Source organism: Fukomys damarensis, unplaced genomic scaffold (genome assembly GCF_012274545.1).
Source record: "Fukomys damarensis isolate Sample0158 unplaced genomic scaffold, DMR_v1.0_HiC HiC_scaffold_5, whole genome shotgun sequence".
NCBI lineage: Eukaryota > Metazoa > Chordata > Mammalia > Rodentia > Bathyergidae > Fukomys > Fukomys damarensis.
The window spans coordinates 68,307,543-68,327,121 of NW_022900917.1; the positions used below are offsets into that span (position 1 = coordinate 68,307,543).

At 50.9% G+C, this 19,579-nt stretch overlaps 1 protein-coding gene across 1 annotated transcript in view; it reads right to left on the bottom strand.

Annotated features, from left to right (window-relative positions):
* The window catches only part of Mtss1 (MTSS I-BAR domain containing 1), a 141,860-nt gene that overhangs the window by 24,305 nt on the left and 97,976 nt on the right, over positions 1-19,579 (bottom strand). The window contains exons 5-7 of the mRNA XM_033759247.1: positions 5,779-5,863; positions 4,940-5,031; positions 2,508-2,582 (exon numbers count right to left, since the gene is read on the bottom strand). Coding sequence (XP_033615138.1) covers positions 2,508-2,582; positions 4,940-5,031; positions 5,779-5,863 — 252 coding nt within the window. The remainder of the gene's footprint in view (positions 1-2,507; positions 2,583-4,939; positions 5,032-5,778; positions 5,864-19,579) is intronic.

Consider the following 19,579-nt stretch of genomic DNA (forward strand, 5'->3'; position numbering starts at 1 on the left):
TCTCAAAGAAGGCATGGCAGAAAACTGCTTGACAAGAGTCCTAAAAACAGTGATTATCTGGCTGCAAAAACCCGATTCCGCTCTCTCTGGACACATACAGAACCGTACCCAGTGCCTTCCATCCTGACACAGGAGCACTTTATGAGCCAAGTGTCCAGGAATCTGCCACCTAGTGAGGATGAAACAGATACCACGAGAGGTTTTCAGGCAGAGAGGAAAACTTCAGCTAACCGTAGTTCAAACAACCGCAAGCCTTCAGATTTCTTCTGTCCCCTGAATCTGTGCTGTTCTCAGGTCACCCTACCTGGAGGGCGCTCGTCCAGAATGCAACTCGGCAGCCTTCCAGAAGAACGTGCTCACTACCCCCAAAACACAAGCACAGGAGCTGAACACCTGGCCCCAAACATGCAATTAAATAATCTACAAAAAAATTTATGAAGAAACAAAAACCATTTGCAGGTCATCCTGGAAGTACCAAGAAAATCACCTGGAATACTTCAAGCTACTGGCCTAATGAGCTATAGCCCCAAGCACACCATGTATGTGGTGGGCTGGATTACTATGCAGAGTGTGACTTTAGCAAGCCCTGCTCACAGCCTCAGGCCTGAAACAGAGCCCAAGAAACCTAACAACTTGATGCCGACTACTCCCAAAACCTGGGCAGACACATTTCATGTTACACCACCAGGAACCCTGTGAGTCCCGGATCTTCCAGCCCACCCAGAGGGCAGCTTGTCATCCTCAGGCCACCTGAGCCAATAGTGGCTAGGGCTGGTCGCCAGAAACATCTTTCTATGTCACACCAACCAACCTATCAGGCCTCACCCAGAGGTCCAGATTCTGCTAACTGGGCAACCTGGTGACCCCTAAGCAGCAGGCGAGGGCCCTTCCAGCCTTCACGCAGAGCGGAGACAAAAGGGTTTATCACTGCAGTCAGAATTTTTAAGGCCTGGAAAAGAGCGCTCAGGAAAGGCTAAGCAAAAAGAACTACTTTTCTTACTCCCTCCTCTTCACCAAAACCCTTTTCTAAGCCTAAGAATCATCCTGGACCTTCTCTCTGGGCCCGAAAATCCCTCCAAGCTGCCAGTGAAGTTTATTTGCAAAAATTTACTGGTTACTTGCTACAATGATGTCATTGGCCACAGCCCTATTACCTGCCAAACACCAGCCCTCAGGGGTCCACTTTAGATAGAATGTAAATCCAAGACACCTGACCAGAAAACACATCCCCAAGAAATGTCCGGAGCCAACCCAGGCAAAGATCTGACTGTTGGGGGAAAAAACCTGCTGTCTTTATCTTGAAATGGGCTAATTGTTTTTTGCAAAAATTGAGAGGACAGGATTTTTTTCATCCTGGGATTGAACTCAGGGCCTTTGCACTAATCCCAGGCCCTTTTATTTTTTATTTTGAGACAGAGTCTCAAAAGTAAGTTGTCCAGTTGGGCTCCAATTTAATGACCCCTGTGTCAGCCTCCCAGAGTGCTGGAAATAGAGGTATGCACCGCCAGGCCCAGCTTGGAACTTTAACTGTCAACGTTTAAAAACTGTCCAGTCATCATCTCCTTCCTGAGCACCCTCCCCATCCCGTCTTCCTAAATGCATTTTCTGTTAACTCCAAAGGGAAACAGCTTGGGAAAGAGGCAGATAGGTCTGAGACCTCTCTCCCTAGGAAGCCCGCTGATGCTGACGAAGATTACCCTGACCACCACCCACAGAGCAGCCTGGTGGGAGAACCCCATTTCACCAGCAGGGCAGGGATGCAGCAGATTCAAAAATTGCTCAAGAACAAAGCCCAGAAGGAGCGCCACCGCCTCCACCTCAAAGGAAGGTCCTCACGTTTCAGCCTGTAGCAGATTGCTGCAAATGCCTGCAAAGTGGACCTAGCCAGCTTTCTCTTGTCAAACTCACTTCCATTCTGAAGGAGCAAAGACGGGCCAGAGGTGTGACCATTCACTGGTTCACGAGTGACAACAAGCAGAGAGGTGGAGGCAGCGACATACTGTACCCTCCTTGGTTTCCCTCAGTGGTGAATTAGCAAGCTCTGCCCTCAGGAAGACCAAGAGAAACCCCCCCTAGACAGCAGAGATTTCCGGCGCCCCTGCAGCCCGACACTCTCACCAGACTTAACAGAGGGTTTTGCAAAACGTGAATGACATCACTGCTGCAATAATTATACTGAACATTTGCATAAGGCTTATGTACTATCCCAAGGCTTCCAAGGAATTTCTAGTTTTCACTACAAAGCACAGTAGTCATGGGAAATGTCTACTTTAGAAACACAAAGGTGGGGAAGGAGTAAACCAAGCACTACTTGGCAAAGGCTTCCAATTGATACGGATTCTGCATTCTGAGAACTCTAGTCCTGGCAGACTGACTGCTTCCATCAGGTTCTCCAGGGCCATCAGCTACAAGGAAGTCTAAGCAAGGAACACCTGGCTTTAAAGACAAAACCAGCAAGTGTTCAGTTTTGCTCAGTGGAACGGTTTCGGGGCAGAGTTTTCAGTTACCTTTTTTTGCTTTCTTCTGCAGTTTCAGGGTATCTGAGGACTTCTTTTTTATTTCTTGGCGAGCTTTTTTATATTCTAAGAGAAAGCAGAATAGGGAATGATTTTACCATTTTGCTCAACAAAAAACACTTTAGGAACAGCCATTACATTACCTTTGTCAGAGAAAGCACAAACTCTGACAAGAAGGTACTTTACAATAAAAATCCCGCCACCACATTTCACAACAAAGGTACTATGTACTTGAAAAGCAACAAAACGCTCCTGGGTCTTCCCTGTCACTGAAGCCTTGAGGAAAGATGTCACCTGGGAATATTCTGATAAGCAGTCCCCCTAGCACTCACCTCGGTGCTGCCCCTCTTGCTAGCTCTACTCCTCACGGTGCTGGCTAGGCTGGTGCGGACGGGACCAGAGCCGAGGTCGGCGGCTTTCTGATGTCTGTGCCTGTCCGTCTGGCTTGCTTTCTGGCAAGGACACCTCCCCACTGCCCAGGCGCAGTGACGAGGCTGTGTCCACCAAGCTCGTGCTCACCCACCCTCAGCTCCTGCAGCACCTTCTCCCTGTGTTCTCCGCCTTCCCAGAGGGCAGCGGTGCCTTGGGCTCCTTTGTGCACTGCAGACTGGGTTCCCTGAGGTCCAGAGCCTGTGTTCTCTTGGCCTAGGGGTGGGACCCCAAGCTCCTGACTGCCCCAGAGGTGTGCTGAGCCCTCAGTGCGTGTGCCCAGGGTGGGTGGGGACTCTGCCTGCTGCGATGCTGAGGGACAAACAGAGAAGCGCCTTCACAAGCACCGTGAGGCAGCAGAGGGGACACGGACTGCATCGAGGACCACTGTTGTTTCAGACCGGGAGAACCCAGCAGAGCTCTGTACGAGCTACTGCCCCTCCCCACAGGCCCGGCAGAGTCTCTCATGGAAGCTTTACACAAGCAATTTAGTCTTCATTTGAAAAACAAAGAAAAGTCAGCTGGCTGCACCAGCAAATGGGTTCATTCGATCAAGAAACTGGTGCCATCCCACCTGAACAAGCCTTCAAACATTTCTGCTTTCTTTTACCCAGTGCAGTAGAGACGGACACACCCAGGGCACCCCAGAAGACCACTGGGCTGACATCACACAGCAGGACAGTACATCTTTCCCCTGGCCTGGCTCGCTAACTTCAGATGAGCAGAAAAAGAATGTTTAGGGTGGTCTCAAAGTAAGTCCCAGTGGGGAAACGCCAGGCAGAGCAGACCTTTTTTTTTTTTAAAGACAGGGTCTCGCTATATAGCCCAGGCAGGCCTCAAACCTCAGGCAGGCCTCAGCCTCCTGAATGCCGGGATCACAGGTGTGCACCACCATACCCGGCCCAGGAGGGGTAGATCTTAAGTAAATTCTTTTAAAACAGCATGGATTTAAGATATCATTTTCCCTGTTAAAGATGAATTATAACTTTAAAAAAAAGTAAGATAAATAAAAGATTTTGATATATTTCTTGTACAACTACTAAATATTTGGCAACTGTATGGAGTATGGACTCCTAAAAATCTTCTTCTAACAAATAGTTACATTTTATTGCTTTAATGGCAAAAGCTGTATGATCTGTGTTCATATTTGTTTAGGCCTTGCCATTCCTCATTCTCTAGTCAAAATGGTTGCTGAAGTTCTTTGCAAGACCAACTTCATTAACAATGAAGACAACCACAGGGGCCTGGAGCCTGTGACTGACAAGTTTACAGGAGCAGCTGCCAATCAGCATCGCTTGTCTTTGCGGTCCAGTTAATGGAGCACAGTAAAGGGCCTCAACAGCTCCAAGGTGCATGATGAGAGAAAGGCTGCAGGCTCTTGGTGGATGGACAACAGTCCAGCGGTCACTGACAGCCCATAGGGTGTATAGTGCATTTCACAAGACAGCCTGCAGCAGGCAAAATCAACTTTTTCGCAGCCACACAGTGTCTCACTTCCAAAGCCCACAGAAGTGGCTCAGCCCCAACCCCAAGGGCATTCAGCAGCACCTGTGCTAGTGGCAACCAAACTCGGTACACACTCAACAGCAGGTGACCTGAGCAAGGGACGAGACCTCATTAGGAAAGCCTTGCTGGCCTCTGCAAAGGGAACACCAAGTTCCTTCTCACACCAGCAAGGTCCTGACCAAGGCCTAACTAAAGCAGTTCACTACAGACAAAGCAGTGAGAATGGCCAGTTTGTGGTGACTGAGGTAAGTGTGCATGCTTGTACCACACCTGCCCTTGCATGCACATCTAACTCACTGACCACAATGTCACCAAGCACCCAGACTGTCAGCTGCTAGGTGATGTGGGCTCCTTGTCCCTGACCCGGAAATGTCCCTAAGGAGCAGCACAGAGGGTCCTGAGCCATTCTGGGGACACAGGCTAGCAGCTAGCAGCACCCATGGCTCTTCCCAGAGTTTGGGGGACACAGAAGACATGAAACCCTGTACCTTTTGCATGGTCTTTATCCAGCTGGTTGGCCACTTTCTTCCACTCTTCCATCTGCTCTTGAAGTGGATTTATCAGACAATCAATTAAAGCACTTTTGCCAAAGGAGAAAGAGGAGAAATTAAACAGGTATGTTCTGTTGTAAGGCTCACATTTCACTGTCAAAACAAACCTACTATATCACATCCCTGAAGCATGCAGAGCAGCATAAATGAGCTGACACTTGCGGATGTGGAGAGCCCATGGCTGTCTGGAGGGACCCTGCTACCCATTTGATAGTCTGTGACTCTGCACTTGTATGCTAGCAACTGCCAGCTCCCTCACGTGTCCCCTTTCTGGGAGCTGGAAGTCTGCATGGAGGCTGCAGGAGCTCCGACCCCTCCATGGGTCTGCAGGGAGTGCGCAGGCCTGGGTGGGCAGTGTCGCACACACCCTTCTCCCTTCTAAGAGGCTCCTCGGAGCAGTGGGGGCCCCCACTCGCCTCAGCAGGATGCACTGACCCCTCAGTTCAGGGACTGCAAGCAGAGACCCATGCCAAGCCCAGAGACACGCGACAGTACAGGCTCCGGCAGGAGGGAACTGGCCAGCGGTCCTCCACGCAGCCCCCTGCCGAGGCCAGTGACAGCAACAGCCTGCAGCAGCACACGGGCCAGGGCTCACCACCGGCACTGCCTAGCCCAGGCCCGACGAGAAACAGAGGCTGGACACATGCACACTCAGGGAATGGGAAGTCGGGGGACGTGCGGGCTGTGGGAGTCACGTGCTATGGGGAGACGTGAGGCGTGGCTTAGGTCACAGCTTCTCCAACCTGAAATGCATCAGGGCAGAACACACTCCTCACCTCGAAAACTGCCTCAGCTTGGCTTCTATGCTTCTGTGCCTCATGCACATCCTGGTGAGAGCCGATCCGATCTCCCTGGTACCGCCTGGAAAATCAACAGAAGCAAAGTTGAGAAGGGGGACGAGCAGGAGTCCCTGAGATCGCCGGAGGATTTTTAAAGCAAGCCAGGTCTCACCACACTGTAAAACCTAAGCCATTGCCTTCCAAACTTCACATCACACATGTGTGCACAGACAAGAACACGCATGTAAATAAAGGAATGTATAGTGACATGTTTACACAGCGCTCTTACTAGATGATACTCTGGTATTTCCTTTTCTGATATTTTTGTGATTCAGAATCAACCTTACAATCCATTCATTAATGGGACCTTTACTTTAAAAACACACTGCTCATAGAAGAGATAATCGATCAGGACCTGACATTCAGGGAGAAGCTATAGATTTCCTTGAACCCCATTTCTGGCCAAGTAACCCTCAATGTTACTTAGATGGCTATGGAGGCACTCCCTCTAATCACTCCAAGACACAGGCCCTAACATGCCAGTCACTCTGAGAAAAGCAAGGCTAAGCAGAAACTCAGCGACTCAGCATTTTCTAAGTGGCCTTGGAGAACATGGGCGGCAGAGGTCTTCCAGCTCAGCAGATGGGGAAGGCAGCTGCAGCACAGTTTGCTTTTTCTTGCCATACTTTCCCTCCAGGCACACCCTTCTCCAGGATTATTTCTGAGGTGCTTGTATTCCTTTCCCCTCTTTGAAACAACACCTGAGGGGCACCAATGATGACCTCGGAGGGTAACTGTATATACCAAACCCTCGGAGGCAGTTATCAATCTTAGAAACACACAGGCACTTGTAAAAGTGGGAGGAAGCATCAAATACAGCACTATTTTTTAACAGACAAGGCCTTCAAGGGAAACCACGGGAATTTACAGCAGGTTTAACCAAGTCAACAGAAAAACACTTCCCTCTTATTAGTACACAAAATATTCATATGGGTTCTATCTGACCTCTCTTCTAGAAGTGCTAATGTGTTGTTTCAGTTCTACCTGTTTTCTATTTTATCCTGCAAAATTAATAGGTTTCCACAATGGAATAGTAGTAACAATGGTGACACAGATTAAATTTTAACATTTTTGTATTTTAGTCTGCAAAGAGGCACTTTTCCCAGGGCACTCCTTCTGTTTCATTTCCCCCACAGAAGGCTTCCCAACCTGAACACCACTGCCCTTTGCTGCAGGGCTGAAGCACCTTTAACTGCTTAGCAGCACCTTGGGCTCCATCCACCAGAGGCCCGTAGGAGCCCCCACACACTGTACCTCTCAGATTTGTGCTGCCTATAAACTGGGTCTCTGGATACTACCAAATGTTCCCAGGGAAAAAAGCACCCCTTGATGAGAATTTCTGCTGTATGAGAACCTGACCAGGAAGTAACCTTCACCTGAGGCTCCCTCTGAAGTGGCCCAAAGTCTTTAAAATGCTACCTACCCTTTGCTTCCTGGTACCTGGGCCTGAGGGACAAGGGATACAGCACTGAGCCCACCTCACTATCTCCACCTGCCAGGGAGCCCACGGAGAGTGTGGTGCTCACCTGGGCTCGTTCTGGCTCCTCCGAGCTTTTACTAATTGCAAGCAGAGACACTTTATCCCAGGGAAGTATCTCCTACCCTTTCCAGGCCTCCACGTGAGAAAGTTAACCACCAGGCCACTCCAGAAACCAGCACACTCATCCATCTCTGGGAAGGGTAGCCTAATGCTGTCCTGGAAGAAAGAAAACCTGGCCGATCCATCAAGAAATGCCCTGACACTATGCATGCCCCCCGCAGCAGCTCTAATCCTGGAAAGGTAACCCAAGGAAAGAACTGAGGATGAGAGAATCCTTACCTATGAGGGCAGTCACTGAAATGTTGTTTGCAACACCAACGCCTGGAAACCAAGTCCCACTACAGGAAGCTGGTTAAACCAATGCCGTCACTTAAACAACACTGGAGAACAATGTGGGCAGCCACACAGCTGCACCCTCTAGAGGGAGGCTTGGTGCTGGCCCAAGGACCCTGCACAGAGTGGTGCATTTGACCCTCACAACACTGCCAGTCGCACTGGCACTTTTTCGTGCCCACGTGAAAGACGGAAAGTACTTCAAAGTTTGTCCAAAGTGATGTGGCTGAGAAGTGAAACTCAACGGGCTGCACCACCTGGGCCGATGCTGTCGGTCCACTCAGCTACACGACACTCATACAGAGAGGAGACGGGCAGGGGCAGACACCAGAGCTGAGGACAAACGGCACCCCACACTTACGCAGCTGCACGCGAGTGTGGTGCCAGGGCCTTTCCAGTCAGTTATCCACTTCAGTTCCTGAGTCAGAGCTGCCTGACTGTTAGCTCGACACTGAGAGCATCCTAGCAAGCTGGGGATAGTGCAGAGATGGGGTACTCAAGGACAACCCACACCTCATTTCCTCGAGACAGATTAAGGCACGGAAGAGGTCACCTCAGAGGCCAGTCTCCCCACGCCATCTCTCTGCCCTATTGTTTCAGTTCCTTCCCAGAGACCCTCCATAGATTTATTTTATCCTGTGGAAAGCCCAGGGCCTCTGGGAAACGGCTGCACTATGGGGCCTGTCGAGCAGTTCACAACACAATGCCTGTGCAGGGCTGGAAGCTCTATGAGGAGAGGAAATAACACTCCAAACAGCAGTGTCTCCATCCACCTGGCATGGGGCAGGAGGCAGGTGGCATCCGCTGTGGGCCCCAGGACCCAGCACTGGGATCTTCACTGGTCTCAGCAACAGGGGCACCCCAAAAATAGGTCCAGCTGTGTAAGTACTTAACCACAGCTTATGTGCTCCCTGACCCCTGCTGGAATTTAACAAAACTCAGCAGCTTTAAATCAGAGGAAACTGGCTGGAGCTGTAAAGAAGACAGAGGGGACATCAGGAAGAACTCCAACTGGACAGAAAATACGGAACCAAAGGGGCGGGTGAGGTGCTTCGCAGACTGAGTCAGGAAAAGATCTTTCTCATTTCTGAGTTCTCAGCACCCAGCACTGACAGTGAATGAAGAAATCAACATTTCCATTCTGAAAAATCACCAGGCTGGCACCACTGCAGGCCAGATCAGGAATTAGTTTGTCTTTTCTTTATTCCATAAATACTTGTGTGCCTTCTATGGATAAACTATAAAACGAAGGTTCAAAACAAATACAAGATGCTTAATCTTGGAAAAGGTCTCTACAGATTTAAGGCCGGCCTAGGGAAATGATGGTGTATTAGTCTCCTATTGCTGCTGTAACAAATTACCACAGACGTAGTGCCCTAAAGCAACACTTATTTATTATCTGGCAGTTCTAGAAGTCCGAAGTCCAAAATGGGGTTTCACTGGGCAAAACTCAGTGCCTTCCAGAGGCTCCAGGGTGAATCTGTTTCTTGCACCTCTCATGCCTGACCCAGAAGATGCCTGCATTCCTGGCCTCATGTGCCTTTCCTGTACCAGAGCTTCATCTTCCCTCCACTTGGGTCTCTCTCCTGACCTCTGCTTCTGTCCCACTGTCTTCTCTGACTCTGATTCCCACACCTCCCTCTCACTGAAGCCTGTGGCCATACTGGACTCACCCCAGATGACGCCCCTGTCTCAAGATCCTTGGCTGCACCATGTGTGTACAGGCCTTTGCGAAGGGACGTGTGAGGTAACATGCACAGGTGAACTGCTCTGCCTGCCCAGAGTGGTGAGTAAGGAGCAGGTGGAGGCCCCCAGGCTGAATGTGTCCAGTCACCCTCAGACACTGTCTCATCCCTCTGGCAGCAACTACATGGGGTTGGCAAAGAGAGAAGCCTGCTAGGAGAGTTTCCCCGCTCTGAAGAGTCACATCAAAGGGACCCACAGGGTATGAGCAAGGACTCGGGCTATGGCACCACGGTGCGCCGGCCTCATGGCGGTGGGGTTATGGCCTTCCAGGGGGCTCATAGACGACAGAGAGCCTGAGCCCCGATCCTGCTGCTTAGGGACACACATCTGAACTCCCTTCCATGTGGCATATGCCAGACTTTTCCCCCACAATAAGCAAAGGTTTTTATAACAAGCACAGAACAGTCACTGATGTGAACGGGATGATCCGGAAGGTGATACTCAGTGGAAACGAGCAAGAACCGGTCTGCGGCAGGTGGAGGGAGCGTGCACATGGCACAGGCAGACCGGTACACACCCGCAGCACTCACAAAGAATCCTGTTCATTTCCTGGGGCTGTGAAACCAAGAGCACCAGGCTGCTGGCTGGAAATCACCACAATGAGTTCTCCACAGTTCTGGAGGCTCCCAGCAGCATGGGGGGCAGGGCGGGGCAGGGGTACCTCCCTCGGAGCCCCTGGTGCCCTGCAACACCTCAGCTTGTAGCTACAACATGCTGCTCTACTCCATGCTCACATGGCCGCCCCGCTGTGTTTGGCCCGTGTCCTGTGTCTTCCCGTGAGATGTATGAGAAGTGTATGCCAGTGGCCAAATCTCCTCTTTCTTATGAAGATACCAGTATTAGGCAGGCATGGCTGTGCATGCCTGTCATCCCCACAATGTGGGAGGCTGAGGCGAGAGAATTACAAATCTGAGCCCAATCTGGGGAACTTAGTGACTTAGCAAGAGACTGTCGTGAAATTAGAAAGAGATAAAATAAAAGGCTGAGAATGTAGCTCAGTGCAAAGACAATGGGTCCAATTCCCAGTTCTAAAAGAAGAAAGCTAGCAAAGAAAAATAATAGCAGTGTTACTGTGTTAAGACCCATTCTAGAAATCTGCTTTAACTTCACTACACCTGCAGCACCTGAGCCCAAACAACTGTACTTCCAGGGCCTGGAGACTCATCTTCTGGGGAGACACAAGGCAACCCACAATGAGTACCCACACTCAGCAAGGACTAACATGATGCCAAAGGCAGGGAAGAGGGCTCAGCCCTGCAGGCTCCCAGCGGCCTGGGACACCTGAACAGCTGCACAGGAATGTTCTTCAGGCACCGAAGCTCAGGAGGGCTGCCAGCCTGTGAGAGTCACAAGGCTGGTCAGGATCAATCAGGAGCCACACTCTGCTTTGCCTGATACACAGGACTCTACCCAGGGACATTCGCAGCGGAGGACAAAGGGCACGTTAACCTCACAAACAGAACACAAGTTGCTCAATGCACAGTTTTTGGAGAGTGAGGAGTAAAGAGAGCAAAGGCCACCAAGCCACTGTCCTTCCTCCCCTAAGTCCCACAAGGCTAGACCTTTCCGAATGCCACTTGTGGAGCTCTGCAGAGAGAGTCAAGGCTGTGGAATCCATCGGTGGGCACTATCCATACACCAGGTCAGCTCCCTCCCAGCAGGGCAATGGGCAGCGGCCTCCAGCCTACAGGGCGGGCAGGTGGTGAGCAAGGACTGAAGCGGCAGGGTCAGGCTGAGGGCTGGGTAGGCAGATCAGGACTTCGAACACAGTCAGTCACTGTATGCCTTGGCTGTCCCTCCGGGAAGTGAGTGCGGCAGGAGAGCGCTTCAGAGCTCTGCAAGGGGCTCGGCCAGGTGGTCTATGCAGGCAGGGCTCACAGCCTCAGATCTGTGGACATTTGCACAGGAATGGTCGTTCCATGTCCTAGGTACTGGAGAATGTCACTGCATCCCTGGTCCCTACACTAGATGCTGGACACCCACCAGAAACGGCTTCAGACACTGCTAGTGACCCCTGCCGGAAGCACCGGTCTGGGGAGCACATGTCCTCTTCCCACAAGGGCCACTGGCTCTGCTGGGCCTCGGACACCATGTGCGCCATGCCTAACTAGACAGCTGACCCTTCAGACACACATCTCCAGAGCAATGAGAGCTCCTGAGGTCTCTGCCTCCCCCTCTAAGCACGGAGGTAATGGCAAACACATGCTCCTGTAAGGAGAAAAATATCCCACCTGCCATTACAGACACGTGAATTTAAAAACACACAACTGACATCCCCACGAAGTTGGGCTGGAGACTCTTTAATTCAACAGGAAGCAGCTGTGTTCACCAGCAAAATACTGGCGATACTCAAGGGAGGACCAAGGGAGCCCATGCAATGCAGAATTGAGTGTGCAAGGCCCTACCTCCTTCGACCCGAGTGGAGAAGGAAGGGCCGCTATGGGACCCAGAGCCCACAGCCCACAGGAGGAAAACGGGAAAAAGCGACCTCCAGCAGTGGGCGGCTTGGCCCCTGTCAGGGAGACGCGGCCCATGTGCTTTTGAAGGTCTCTGCAGGGGCACCAAGAGCCCCTCCCCCCACCCCCGCCCACGGGGTTCCGCCTGCCTGCGCAGCTGTCTGTGAGTTCCTGTTAGGACTTCTTGCAAAACAAAGTGAGTGCCCTCCGTTTTTTACTATTTTTTGTCCATAATGGTTTTTAATGATGCAGCAATAATAAAACCTTGGGCTTTACTCAATACTAGGCAAGCACTCTTACCACCCAACTTCATTCACCAGCTTCATTTTCCCCAGTTTTTTTTAATCACAGCTTCATCCGTATGTAATTTGATGGCACCTTTTTGCTGTAAAACAACTTGTTCTTATCCTGTCTTTCTAAGCATCTCATTTACTTTGTAGATTTTTATACTCATTCCAAAGACTGGTGGCACCTTATAATTAAGTTATTTAATGCCAGTCATAAAACTAGCACTGCCAGCTGGCGAGCTATTAGTCTTGGTTAAGTCTCCATGCCAGGTGGAAGAAGCCACCAGCCATGAGCTACCACAGGGAGAGGCTGGCGTGTCCTACTGGGAAACAGGGAGGACTGGCTACATCCGCAGGGTAACTGAGCAGAGCTCTGGTGCAGCAGCGATCAGATGAGTCCTCTGGGAGGGCAGAGGCCATGCTACATCCACTGAGATACATCAGCCCTACGTAGTCATTGCCCTCCTCCTGCATACTGTGCCACCCTTCCAGAGAATGGCAAATCTGTGCACAGGAGGCAGACTAACAGTACAAGGGCTGGTTTCCATGAAAGCGAGACTCATTTTTTCTTTCTACACATTAGGAGAGCAAAGGCCGGGAAAGCAGTCTGTAGCACCTGCTGGGAAGGCTCCGTTCACACACACCAACAGCCATGCACCTACAAGACCTCAATGCTGAGAGGTTCCTGGCCGCCAGCCTGCAGAGAGCCTCAGGCCTTCTGCCCCAACCCCACCGAGACAGACAGCTGCACAGCTTCTAAAGGTGTCCTGGCCCTGAATCTCCCCTGGCTGCTCATTTCTATGTTGCACAGCACCGGAGCTGCACTGCAAGCTTCCTCCAGCCATGAATATAAAGGGGAGCTCCCTCCAAATCCAGGGCTCGGGTCCAGCAGGGAACATCCGGGGCCACTTGGGGCCCTGTCTGGAAGGGCTGGCAGGCTGCAGCCTTTCCCTTCGATCTCTGTGCTCCTCATAGGTCTGTCCTGAGATGGCAGGTGTCACTTCACCTTGGAGGTGCACCCCGCAGAGCCTCACAGAAGCTCCACACAGTGGCTCAGATGCTGCTCTGGTGCGGCAAGCGGGGCCTGGCTGAGATCACCATCTGTCACCCTGGGGACACTTGAAGGCCACACTCACCACGGCTCAAACACACCAGCATGTACACGTACACGCGCAGGAGTGAGCAGCAACACGAAGATGGAACCCTCCTTTCACAGTCTCTGGGCAGTCCAGGGTGCGTGTGTGTGTGTGTGTGTGTGTGTGTCTTTTTTTTTTACAATGTTAAGTGATGGTACACAATCTTTAAAAGGGAAAGGAAAAGTGTTCCTTAATAGCATCAGAGTGTGAGCCTGAATTCCAGTAGTAAGAAGGACGGAGCTCAGATCTTATGCACAGCAAACAAAGATTCAGCCCCAAAGGCAAGAGGTGGCCAGCTCTACCCAGATCAGCACAGCAAGGGAAGTAGTCAGGAGGGCTCCATCCACCTCGGCTGGAGGAGGCGTGGCCTGCCAGGAGCTGTGTGGGTGGAGCCCCAGTGACCCCCCACGCTGGGCCGAGGCCCCTCTTCCTGACATCCAAGATGCTACAGGAGATAGGGCAGCGTTCCTATCCTCAACCATTATTCAGCAAATGCTGGCCCGGTCTAATTATCATGCTGTGCAGTGAGCACACCGCCCCTGCCCTTACAGTGCACCTGTCCCCTCCTGAAATTGAAAATGATGGGCTTCCACAGTGACCCTGGAGTGGGAAGGGGCCTCCTACCACTGGCAGCTGACGCACCAGCAGCTCTGTGTCCCAGGCCGGAAGGCAGTGCCCAGAGCACTCCTAAGACTTCCCGCTTCCTCCAGCTGCAGGTCTGTGAGGCAGCTGCTTTCTATCGGGTACTGTCATTTCCATTAAAGGTCACAGCAGGGCCTCAGAATATTAAGAACATCAAATTAACACAACAGGCTTCTTTTAGCTTCATCAGCATTGTTTTTATTCTCAGGCATGGAGGGATGGGCAGTTGGGAGAAGAGGCCTCATTCGATGCTGCCTGAGGTTGGTTTAATTCCAGGAAGGGCACGGAGAGGGGAAACACCCGCTGCTGGTATCTCAAGCTGCTGCTCTGACCCTGGACCAGGATCCTCTCCCCCCGCAGCAGGCACAGAGATGGCCCTGGATGTCGCCGCACCGCCCACACCCTCATGCGCCCCTCAGATAGGCAGAATCTTCTCACAACGCAGCCTGATGTCAAGGAAACTAACAGAAGAGAAACACAAGCAGTGCTTTAAGCCACAGAAAGAGGTTCTTTAGGACAAAAGAGAGGGAAAAAGGTTTTCAAAAATAAACCCTTCAAGTGCCCTGACAAAGGAAGCACAACTTCCCTTCAAACACAATGGCAACTCTTCAAAGAGAGAAAAGCACGTTAATTTCCTTTTCTGAACACTGCTTTCTTCAGCTGCTGTGCAGAGCTGAATGTGTAATGGGCAACCCAGCTGGTGTTTACGGCACAGTGAATACTGCGCAGTTAGCAAATGCTGGGTAGGGTCAGTGGCACATTTTTGGAAGACACCACTGTGCCCACACGGGGGCTGGAAGATCCTGCAAGCTGTTAGCAGATGACAGTCTTCCAGCCAATCTCCCACGTCTCAGTCTCTCCCACTTCACAACTTTTCAAAAAGCAAAGGAAACAAAACCACACACAATCTTACCACCATCTGGCGGCTTCAGACCAGTAAGCATGAGATTTTGGCATACATGGTACTCGCAGCCACAAAGACCAATATTCATCTTTTTTTGGTTGCTATTTAAAAGCAATGCAAAAATGGTAACACAGAAACACAAAACACAGACTAGACGTTCCAGCAGAGATGCCACCCTTCCTTCACTTCTGACGGAATGGTGCCTGGGCGCAAAGCCCCTGGGGTGTCACTCAGGGACTGCTGGTCAGCTTCCTGAGGTGGGTCTCTGTGACTCCCATCACCGTGGTCTGTCTCTGCCACATGAGCTGAAGCCAGGACTGAGCAGCTCATTGCCACCTCACGCCACCAAGGCAGAGGTGGCCTGATACATAAACCACATGTCGTTTTCTTAGCACACAAAACTGTCAAGTAGACAGGACCACAGTAGCTTGGTCTGGGCACTGTCTCCCGGACTGGCAGCTTTCATGTCACATCAGAATTCAAGAGGGGCCTGACAGCAAATCAGAACAGGGGAGTTTGTGTTGGGGGACCCACTCCATAGGGTGAGCCTGTGCTGACACCCCACAGAGGGAGCCTCCTGCTGCCCCTCCAGCCAGGCTTCTGCAGGTGACCTCCTTGGGGTTACATGAACCCTCGAGTCTCCAATACCCAGAACCAAGTCATGCTGGGCACTGTCTTCTTTAAGGTGCCTGAACTATGCCAGGACTATGCCAGAGTATGTGGGCTTTATCCCCCTTTAAGAAGCAATCTTGCTGCCTTCCAAATTGTTAAGAGTAGCTACTGTTTACCTGAGTGCTGGCAATGTGACAGGCCTGTGAAGAAGTGTTGCATTCATTTGCTTGAAAGCCTCATGATGATCCTCTAGGGGGTGCCACTCATAAGGTAGGTACGGAGAGGGTAAGTAATTTCCCAGAGTTCACAGAGAAGCCAGGACCTGCATCCAAGGGCGCAGCCCACTCGATTATTGGGGACATGTTGCCAGCAGTCACTACTGACAAATATTTGGCAGACGGGGAAGTCCCACAATTTAGGGAACATAAAATTCCTCCCACCTGGCCATGTTTTATCAGCCACACTCAAGCCACACCAGTCCTTCCTCAAGGGACTAATGGCACTGCTGGCTGCCGCCATTTGGCATCCAGGGTTCCAGCCAGGAGACACCCATACCACCTCTACTGGGGAGGCATGAAGTTAATTCACACAGAGACTCTCTCCAACCCTTTAGGAGTTGCTCCCCACCAGTGACTGACCATCTCTGCAACACAGCTTCCCAGGGATGGGGGCCCCGCCTATCTGAACCAGGGTACCTTCTTTCTGCAAACACTAGACACAGCAGATGCTCGATAAACACGTCTGGGTGGGAGCTTGCAGAGTGCTCAGTTCAGGGTTCTGCCCTGTAACCCCTGCTCCCCCTGGGCTCTCCGAGTACCCTTCCTGCTCACCGTCCCTCTTCTCCATTCCTACTGCACAGCCCAGGATGGAAAGCGCTGGAGGAAAAGTGGCTGCAATGAAGCCAAGAGCCCTTCAGAGCCCTGGGAATGCACTTAGGGGGCGCAGGCCCATTTCTGAATCCACAGGAAGCTCCAGCAGGTGAGCAGCCAGCAGCACGGAACTCCAGTGTCCTCCTGTTCCACAGGCAGGGCCAGCCTCCCACTCCCCTCATTCATATAATGCAAGGGTGTAGTACATCAATTCTGGTTTATGGTTCCCAAACCAAGTCTCAAGGTCAAGCAGCATACCCAAAAATTACTCTCAATTTCTGAAAGCCTCTTTCCTGTGCCAGCTAACTGAAGTAATCACAGTCCCTTGCTCTAGGTTAGAATTATATTAAATCTGGTAAAAATGATCCCAGCTTAATAGTTTTTATGTACCTCTAAAGAAAGGGGGGTTCGATTTTACTTAAAAGTGTAATTTGTTTGGTAAATAAGATCTTACACTTGAGGTAGGTCCTTAGAGGCCAGAAAAATACTAAGACTTTGCCAGTGACTAGAAGACACTGCTGCGACTAGAAAATAAAAATGTGAATCCCTGAAATATTCTCCGTCCTGCCTGATTTCCATGAAAACGGGTCACAATTAGAGCATCCTGGTGAGTGCTCTCCGAGTCCCTGCTCCATGGGCCTGCATCCACCGTCAGACTGTATCCTTCCCATGGACAGCAACTATGTCCAAGCCATCTCTGAATTCCTAGCAACCCAGCATAAAGACCCTGAATAAAGTCTCAATAGGTACTTTCAAATACAGAGGAAACAAAGGTAGAAAACATGGAACAATACCCTATATTGGAAAGCACATACTCCTAACATTTTAGTAACTGAGCAAAATTCGAGCTCCCTAGAGCTGTTAATGAGAGATTCTCTACAAATGTTAGCCTCGCTGTGGATTCCTTCTGCCTGGTGATGTAAAAAGTGGGCAGGAGTTCAAGATCTTAAGGCTGTGAGCTCTGGGAGGTCTGCCTGATTTGAGATTCAAGACCATCAAGAGAAAGAATCTATCTTACTGCTAATCTAATTAAGGATACGTGTATTTAAATCAATGCTATTCTGCCTGCATTCCAAATAAAATAAAGTATCTGAGCACCCACTATGTGCAGGGCATCTTTTTTTTTGGTGCTGGGGATTGAACTTATGACCTTGTGCTTGCGAGAGGCAAGTGTGGTGCCACTGAGCTAAACCCTCGGGCCTGCAGGGCATTCTTTTTTTGAGACAGGGTTTCACTATGTAGGTTCAGACTGCCCAGACTGGTCTTGAACTCACAGCAATCTTCCTGGCTCAGCCTCCTGAGTGCTGGGATTACAGGCGGGCACTACCATGCCCAGCTTGTAGGGCATTCTTAACAAGATAATGGTTCTTACATGTAAGAACAGGCACAAAAGAAAACAAAACAATCACATCTTTTTAAGACTTGGGGCTGACAGGGACCTCAAAAGTTCCCCCAAAGAACAGTACAGGGCCCATGAAATGTTCCTGATATGTAGAGCATATCTTTTTGAGAAGATAATGACTAACAATCTCAGGAAGCATCAGGTCCCCTTCTATGCTATTAAAAAAGCCTTCTCAGGAGCAGGTCTGTTGCCATGACAACTATCGCTCAGCTGAGGATGAAGGGGGACAAGGCATCTACCAAATGGTATTCTCAAGAGAAAACACAGAGATTTCTTAAAGTCACTTTCTAGAGAACTTCAGCATCTAGGAATTCGAAAATCAAAAAAGCTGAGGGGTAACCTAGTTTGGCGAGACAACGGGAGTCCTGTCACCTCTGCATACAGCTCTCGCTCCTCCAGAGCTGGGGGCTCCCAGGGAGTGCTGTAGGGGAGCGGCAGCCAGAAGAAGCCTGGGGAGGGGGTGCTGACCTGAACAGTGCCTTTCCAGGCAGAGGACCAGGCTTTGGTGAAGTAGGTCTGGGCTCAGTGTGGCCGAAAGAGAGCTGGGAGGCAGCTCCTCCCACATCTCAGCCACAGCAGCCATGAGTGCCACCTAGAAACTCAGGACTGCCACGGCCACTCTAAATAGAAACAGCACCAACGAATTTGGCAGTGGCCAGTGAACCAGGCTGGAGCTGCATCAGGAAACTGCCCAGCACCTGTGTGCTACACACGGGCACACACACAGGGCACCAAGCCAGAGATCCCAGCAGCATGGGACCGCCGGCAGTCACCTCTGCAGACCACCGCGGCTGGCAACAGCTGTCTTCAGAGCCAAGTGCATAGGGACTCTTCTGAGACTGAGGTGACAATTGAGCAGACTGTGAATGGAAGACAGGGACAGCAGGGCTGTGGGCCTGCTGGGCAAGGGGTTTGCATCACAAAACGGGCAGGGAGCTCTGCGTGGTGCCTGTCTATGCTGCTGCTATGCAGAGCAGCTTGCCAGACCCAAGTGACCTACACATCACCTCCGCCTCTCCTTTGCACTCACCATGCCCAAGTGCACGGCCCACCCTGCCTCTTCCTAGATGGCCCAGGACACCACTGGGCTGGCACAGCACCACCACGGGCTATCACCCTGCAGCAAGTGCAATGAATGGTTCATTTCATATTAGAAAGAGAATTAGAACTACTTAAAAGTGAAAATATCTGGGGTTTTTAGATGGTAGTTTATTCAGTACTTTACAAGTAATTTTTACCATCCCCCTAAAAAGACTGAAGAAATGCAAAGAATATGCATGGCCTGCTATGGTATCCTAAAAACTGAGCACCCAGGCCCGTATACTGCACAGAATTTGCCAGGAAATGGCATCATTGAGCAGGCACCTCCCTGGGGCCCAGGACTTCTCCTACGAGGCTCTCAGTCACAACCAGCAGTAGTGACAGGGAAGACAACGCTCCTGACCACAAGGCAGAGGGAGGGGCAGGAGCAGACACATTCCCATTGCAGAGCAGGAAGCCAGTCTGTCTGCCAAGGCAGGCCCAAGAGCTGCTATTTCCAGAAGACTGGACATGTCTCCAGCAAATGGCACTGGCAGGGCATTGGCAGGTGAGAACAGCTTGGATTCACATGCCTGAGAAGACACACTCACAGCTGCAGATGCTGGTTTATTCCAGGAGACCATTACCAGGCATCACAAAGCTGAGAGTGACCTTCCAGGTAGCAAAGTGGTAACCAGGACCTTCTTAGCCAAACAAGCAACAGGAGTGCAATGGCATTTAAATGGCTTCCAGTGGAAAGAGAGGCACAATCAGAGAGGCCTGAGTGAACC